The 7,559-nt window shown below is 48.1% G+C and overlaps 1 protein-coding gene across 2 annotated transcripts in view; it reads left to right on the top strand.

Annotated features, from left to right (window-relative positions):
• The first annotated feature begins 6,667 nt into the window (after nt 1-6,667).
• The window catches only part of LOC119274340 (beta-fructofuranosidase, insoluble isoenzyme 3-like), a 2,875-nt gene continuing 1,983 nt past the window's right edge, over nt 6,668-7,559 (top strand). The window contains exons 1-3 of one of the 2 annotated variants that reach the window (XM_037555010.1): nt 6,668-6,839; nt 6,982-6,990; nt 7,087-7,480. In XM_037555010.1, the coding sequence (XP_037410907.1) occupies nt 6,668-6,839; nt 6,982-6,990; nt 7,087-7,480 (575 nt within the window). The remainder of the gene's footprint in view (nt 6,840-6,981; nt 6,991-7,086; nt 7,481-7,559) is intronic. The other variant, XM_037555009.1, reaches the window with a different exon arrangement.

Here is a 7,559-nt window from a genome sequence, read left to right as displayed (position 1 = left end):
CTTCCTCGTCGCCGCCTGAGGCAGTCGCCGGGCAAGCCCAGGCTGCCAAGGATAGTGGCGGCGGGGCCTCAGTTGCCCTGCTTCCGCGTGGGGAACCCCGGATCTGGAGCGACGACTCCATTGGCAAGGCATGACCGGCTAGCAGTCGTGTGGGTGGCGGGATCCGTTGGTCGTTGGCAGCCAGCGGCGGCTTCTGCGGCGGTCGTGTGAGCGATCTGGCGCCTCCCCTCCTCCCATGTTCAGCGTGCGGGCCAGCCTGGTCGGGCCGCGCTTCCTCTTGGTTGCCAGTTCTGTACAGGAGGCGCTGCTGGTGGCGGGGATCTAGTTCGGGCGAAAATCCCTGGCCAGCCATGACCGGCCGCGCGACGGCGATGCCTGAGGGCGCCGTTCCCTTCCTTGGAGGCATTTGTATGGACTGATCTCCTCACTTCACCTTCCCCTAGGTCTCCCGGGAAAAAGCCCTAACACTGTTGGGCGGTGGCGGCGCTCATGGGGCCGTTCCCTTCTTGAAGGCGTCGTTTTGGGAACCTTGGGGTTGGGTGGCGCTTGCGGGTGGTGGGCGACGTCGGTGGTGTGGCCCTATCCTAGCATGGATATATGTCTGTTGCTTGGAGATGGACTTAAGTGGAGGTCATCGTCTAGCGTCGTGGTGGCGTCAATGGCGGAGGACCTGTCAAGGCTCGCGTAGGTGGAGGTCGTCGTTTGGCGTCATTGTGGCGTCGATGGCAGAGGACCTGCCAAGGTTGTCACCTCAATCTGCTCTGAAGATGGACCAGTGGAAGATGACGACGACGACACATGTGAGTGCGTCGGACCGGTTTGAGCCCCGGACCCGGCAGATGGCTCGGTCGGGGCCTCCGGCTTTAGATGTTAGGCTTAGGTGAGAGGTCTGGGTATGTGGCCCAGCTTGCATCCCTTCATCATTTGGATATGAGTAGCGGCAGATGTTGCTAAGATGGCGGATTCAGGCATATTGTTGTTCTACTTTGTAAGGTCCTCGAGAATAATCAATAAAATAGCCGCATGCATCTCCCAGATGCAGAGGACCGGGGGTCATCCTCCTTTTCTAAAATAAAAAATAAAAAATCTGATGGTTAAGCTGTTTAGGTAATATCAGTACTAGATCAGTTTGACTTAGTAGTAATGCAGCTAAGCAATGGTACGGTAGCAGTAATATGTAGCTAAGCAAGGGTAGGAATGCTTCACTCGTTGTTCTGAACAAATGGCCTAAATAGTACTAGTAACGCAGCTACTGGTTTGTATTTGATCTGAGTGAAGTGCAACCAATTGTAGTTAATCAGAAGATCCTGCACCAGAATTTATTCTGTTCTTTATAACCTGAAGCAGAGTATGTATGGCAAATTATACATTTTGTGAATCAAATTGTTCATGTTCAGATTCTTCAATGTTTTGTTCACGTGAAAGGAGCTTCTATAAATCATTTTTTTGCGATTGGCATGATAAGCTTATGTAAATGTATCCTTCTCAAAAACTAACATCATTTTTCTCATTTTTGTATCTAAGATCATTCTCTCCCTTTTTTTCTGTGAGCAAGCTGGACCTAATGCTCAAAGAACCTTCAAGTTCAAACCGAAGATGACAATCCAGACAAAGTCACATTTCAAAGAGTTTTTCCCCCTTTCGGAGATGGGTCAAGTTGTGTGTTATTGTGTATCAAACTGGGACAGAGGATCATGCTTCTTTCAAAGTTTGTATTCATGGTTCACATAAATCCTGGTGTGTTTTGATGTAAACCTTTTGGTACTCCGTGATTTGGAGCTTTTATGCTTAATAAAATGATTGTGTGCAACACATAATGCAGAGGCCCGGGGTATCCCTTTTTGAAGGAAGAAAAAGATCGACAACAGTTGTGTCCAGCATAGCGTCAGATATGAGCTTTGATTTATTTTGTAATTCAACCGTGAACACAAGTAAAATGTAGCTTTCACACACCAAACCATAAGATTATTTTTGAATTTTCCACAATGCTGTGGGCCTCACAAATTCAGTCCAACATCCAACCTGTTGGTTACATTGCAGCCACTACTCAGTTTCTCAATTTCCAAACTGCAAAAACTGAGTGCATTTCCCAAATTTATTTAAAATACCACCTGATAATGCGCATCAAAACAGGTTCGCAGTATTTTTGTGACATTTAACTGGAAGCAGCAGAGAGAGATTTTATTACGCTTGTTGGGGGTGCATGCGGGGCCTTTTGCGACTCCCAGCTCTACAGCAGCCTTTTATTACGCTTATGCTTATCTTCGAACCTAGGATTTCTCCTAGGGGTTTCGTTATGGTAGTTCTTCTTTTTCCTAGGACGTCTCCCATACATCCTCAGCAGCCTTCCATTATCTCCTTCATATGTCAGACCCTTCGGAGTCGTGAAAGTGGGACCTGCAGCGATAACAACTTATCTCTATCAGGCTGTCTTTGTTAATTTAAAAGAGGGATCGATATTGCAATGATTGGTTGATATGGAACATAAGCACACAACTTAACAAATAGTGTGGCAGAGAAGAGTGTAATTACTTCGGAATGGCACTGATGTTGGAGGAAAATTCTTTGTTGCAGTTGTATCAAGAGGTCCCTTCCTCTACAACCAAGGACGGTGTTGCAGTGGTACCTGTCGTAGTATCTCTGGACTGAGTAGAGGACCCTTCTTCAGTCTGGTCCGGCTGTGATGAGGGATGAGCCTCCGGAGCAGCTGAAGCAGGGCCTGCAGCGATGTAACAACTTTTTATCTCTATCATGGTGCCACTGTTAACTGAAAACAGGGAAAGACATTGCAATGGTTGTTTGATATATGTGTACTATTTTTATGATAAGATAAACACAAGATGTTTTTGAACATAAAATGGGATACGGTCATATGGAAGATTGTAGTTACTTGGGAGTGGTACTGTCATTGAAATGCAATTCTGGTTTGCAGTTGTATCAAGAGGCCCTTTCTCCTTAAACATGGACAATGTGGTAGCTTGGATAGTATTTCCGGACTCGGCAGCCTCTTGCCTTCCATCACCAGCTTCGACAAACACCTCCTGCGTATCAAGCATCATCTCCAGGGGCTGAGTCGGGATTTCATCCTGTTCAACATTCTCCTCGTCGCTGCTCAAGTCAATGATGTCATCAATCACGTCTATGAAGTCTATTATTGTCATCGTGCACCTGAAATAGGTAAAAAATGTGTGAGTAACGAATTAAGGTATTAATGCATAGCATATTAAAGGTAAGCAACTAAGCACATATATCTAACTTAGCTTCTACCGTTAAAGGTAGTGCAAAAGAACATATAAGAACAACATGAACTATTGACGACAAATCTACTGACACTACTTTCATACGGCTAATGGCAAACATTCTCATAATTTGGTCTCTAGATTCTAAAATGTATGATTCTACGATTGCTAGGCCCTAGTTTGGTTCCGACATGTCCGATCAATTTTACTGTGTAAATGCGGCTGTCAACTTCTTATTACACACTTTACGAAAAAAAAGAAAAAAAAGCGTGAGTGCCATACACAAATAAAATAAATTCAGAGAGTTTCAAGTCTGATCCGAGTCATAGGATAGGTTAACTTAAATTGAATGGTAGAATGGGAGTAATAAAGAAAGGACGCATGTTTAGTCTCAAAGAAATTATCTAACAAGAACGAATCAGCAACAGATGAGATGCAGGAAAGCAATTACTCTCTCCACCACCTCCCGGACTCAAATCTGGCTTGCCTGCTTCCTCCGTCCAGCCAGTATATATGCAAGTATAAATGCAAGACGGGAAGAGGAGGTGGAGAATATATGCGGTCATGTGGGAAGAAGAAGAGGCGGCCGTGCTCTAGGAACGAGGAGTCTAGACGTTCTGGGAACATATGCAAGTATAAATGAAAGGTATTAATGGTTGGTCAAATCTGAATTTTGAAAAAGGAAATTGAAGTGTTTTGCCACCCGAGACAGCTGATTGGTTTTGCCTTTTCCCCACGCCATCATCGCCATGACCACGCCGCACACTGGAGCAATTTCTTCACAACCCCACGCCGCATATCTGACTCCACCAGCCGTCTGCCTCCGCCAGCTTCCCTTGCTACCCGTGTGATGGCAAGACGGCCTGCCGCGTCGAGGAGTGCCGCGAGCTCAATCACGACGTGCTTGCTTGGCCCCGTACTTCCTACCATGAATCTTTTGCCGATGTGTTTGGCCGAGAGACGCGCATATGAAGCAGCCAGGGAACCAAGGGAAAGTATCGGTGCTCCCAGCCTTGGGGTACTTTGTACTCCCGGTGCTCCAATGTCAAAACACATTTTTAAATGTTTCATAATTTTAGAAAAAATGTGAATGTTCACAAGGAATGTGACTACAACCCTTAAAACTTTCAGATCAAAACTCGAAACACACATTGAGAAAAAAAAAGTGAAATCTAGCATGAATTGTGTAAAAAAGACAGAAGCAACATTGACACTATTCACACCTGGAATTACAAAAGCAACGTTGACACTATTCATATCCGACAACACCAGGGCACTGTCACTTGCCTTCCCCCGCCTCACGACCGCCGGGATTGCAGCATGGCCACCATTTTCTCTCTTAGACCGGACGGTTCCAGCGCACGGACACCATGATTGCAACATCCCCACGTCGCATGCTCCGACTACCGCCATCATTGACTAGCACCGCCGTGTTGTAGCACAAAATCTAAGCAACAAAACCTCCCAATGATGGACAATTGAAGCAAAAAAAAAGCCAGTTCCATCCAAAATTAACAAGGGATCCAACAAATGGTGACCATGGTGGTGGCAATCGCCACTGTTGGTTCCAGCAAACGGTGACTATGGTCCCATCATTTTTGGCCGCCTCCCAACCTAGGGGCACTGAATCATCAGCGAACCCACCATCCATGACGATGCCGCTGAAGGCCGGCTTGTCCCAGAGGAAATCCATATCTGAAGGAAGGAGTCAAACAAGCCGAACAGGAAAACCTGGCGGATTTGAGGCGAACAACCACTGATCAGGACAAGTAGGGGGAAGAAGCAGCCGGAGCCACCCCAGACAGGACCAGAGGACTGCAACCGCCGCCGACAATGGGTGGTCGGACGCTAGACCCAGCTCTCCTGCCTAACCATGCACACACTTAGACGAGGCATCCCGAAGCCCTCATGCCCTAGATCCGTGCGATTTGAAGCCCAAGCACTGCCCAACCGTCGATGTTCACCGGGTCGGCCACCCGTCACCAGGAACGAACTCTACCGCACCAGATAGGCAACACGAGCACGCCACCCATGCAGCCGCAAGCAACACTCGGAGGAGGCCCCACCGCCACCACCCTCGGGAGCCTCAGGGGCGAGCCTAGCCACCCTCCCAAGCGGCGACGAGGTGGGCAAAGGAAGGGAGAGGTGTGGAGGCGACTAGACTAGTGGCCACCCGAGTAGCCCCAGGGGAGCAACGAGGGCGAAAGGCCATCTTGCTGCAACTATTCTTTGTCTTGAAAAAGTTCCATATTTTGCATTGGTCGAGCAGCGTTTCCGTGGCTATATTGTGACTTCATAGATAGTTCTTTTTTTTCGGAAAACTTCGCACGGAGTTGAAGTGGACGAGGCCAAAATTGAAGCCTCAAGAGTTGGCTGACTAAAGTTGACTTTGAGTTTTATGGACGCTTTGTCAAAGAATGCTGATAAAATTCATGTACTTCCTTCGTTTTTATTTACTCTGCATATTAGAGTTGACTGAAGTCAAACTTCATAAAGTTTGACCAAGTTTATAGAAAAGAATATAAACATTTATCATAATAAATCTATACGATGTGAAAGTACATTCAATAATAAATCTAATCTTGTTGATTTATTATTGTATATCTTAATATTTTTCTTTAGAAACTTGATCAAAGTTTGTAAAGCTTGACTTTGACCAAAACTAATATGCGAACTAAATAAAAACGGAGGGAGTAAATCAAAGAAGGCCCTCCCAATCCGACATTATTAATTAATGCTAGCACTTGTATAAATTCGAGTTCTTTGTTTTTTTCCTCGAAACTAAATCAATGAAGCACACTCATCTTCGACAACACAGATCGAGCACGTACCTAGGATAGTTTGATGTCGTTTTACAAATCAATCAAGTTCTAAGTTAGTACTACTACTACACGTACAAAATTTATGAAACGGAGGGGCACGTGCGGAGTCAAGTTATTAACATCGTGTACCTATCCACCTACGTCGGCTCCGCGGTCGCCGTATGCCCGTATCCAAAGCAGCAGCACGCCGCGGCGAGCTCGATCGGCGGCGCACGGCGACGTTCGCCGTGGACCAGCGGATATACACGCATGCATACGGTCAAATCGTACCGCCGGCTGGCTGGTTCATCTAGCTAGAAGAGGAGAGCCCCGTGGCCTATCCATGCGCGCGCGCGGTCCACCCTACCGGCGGCATAGGAGCTCGCTCCATTCCATGCGTGCGTTCTTATCCAAAGCTTTGACTGTCAATGCAGCACGGCCACCACGTGGAATCCATCCTAGGATCTCAGTGCCTCCTCAGTCCATCCCAGGTGTACTACTTATCCAAACTCGACTATAAATACTCCTGCATACACACACCGCATTGCTCACTCATCTCCTCCATCTCCTTCGAGCCAGCTAGTCTTGTACGTAGGCTGCACTCCTGAGAGGCTGAGAGGAGAGGGAATGGGGACGGCGGCGGTGCTAGCGATCGTGTCGCTGCTGTGCTGGGCGGCGGCGACGGTGGTGCAGGCGTCGCACGTCGTCTACCCGGAGCTCCAGTCGCTGGAGGCCAAGGTGGTCGCCACGGAGCTGCGCACCGGCTACCACTTTCAGCCCCCCAAGCACTGGATCAATGGTACTTACGTATTTTATTTCCATCTATCTACCTCTCCATGTTTGTGGATCATCTTCTTCTTCAACGGGCCATTGCTCATTCCTCGTCGCCTTTGTTTGCATGGCATTGACCTACTTCCCATGACGACGCAACGACCAATCAGATCCCAATGGTACGTGTAGTAACTAGCAAGTGTGGATATAGTTTGCATGGCACTGTGCATCTATCTAAATTCTAAACCTAGCTACGTACGTGCGGATGGATGCAGGGCCAATGTACTACAAGGGGCTGTACCACCTCTTCTACCAGTACAACCCCAAGGGAGCCGTGTGGGGGAACATCATTTGGGCGCACTCCGTTTCCACCGACCTCATCCACTGGGTGGCCCTCCAGCCCGCCATCTACCCGACCAGGCCCTTCGACGTCAACGGCTGCTGGTCGGGCTCCGCCACCATGCTGCCCAACGGCGTCCCCGTTATCATGTACACCGGCATCGACCCCGACAAGAACCAGGTGCAGAACGTCGCATACCCGGCCAACCTCTCCGACCCGTACCTTCGGCAGTGGGTCAAGCCCGATTACAATCCAATCATCAGCCCCGACCACGGCATCAACGCGAGCGCTTTCCGCGATCCCACGACAGCGTGGTACGGACCAGACGGGTATGTACATTTTATTTTTGTCCACGCCACTAAAAATTCTCATCTCGGTCCTCCCGAACAAATTTTCTTCACAAGTTGG

The sequence above is a fragment of the Triticum dicoccoides genome, chromosome 3B (genome assembly GCF_002162155.2).
Source record: "Triticum dicoccoides isolate Atlit2015 ecotype Zavitan chromosome 3B, WEW_v2.0, whole genome shotgun sequence".
Lineage (NCBI taxonomy): Eukaryota > Viridiplantae > Streptophyta > Magnoliopsida > Poales > Poaceae > Triticum > Triticum dicoccoides.
This window is presented reverse-complemented; position numbering and strand designations above follow the sequence as displayed.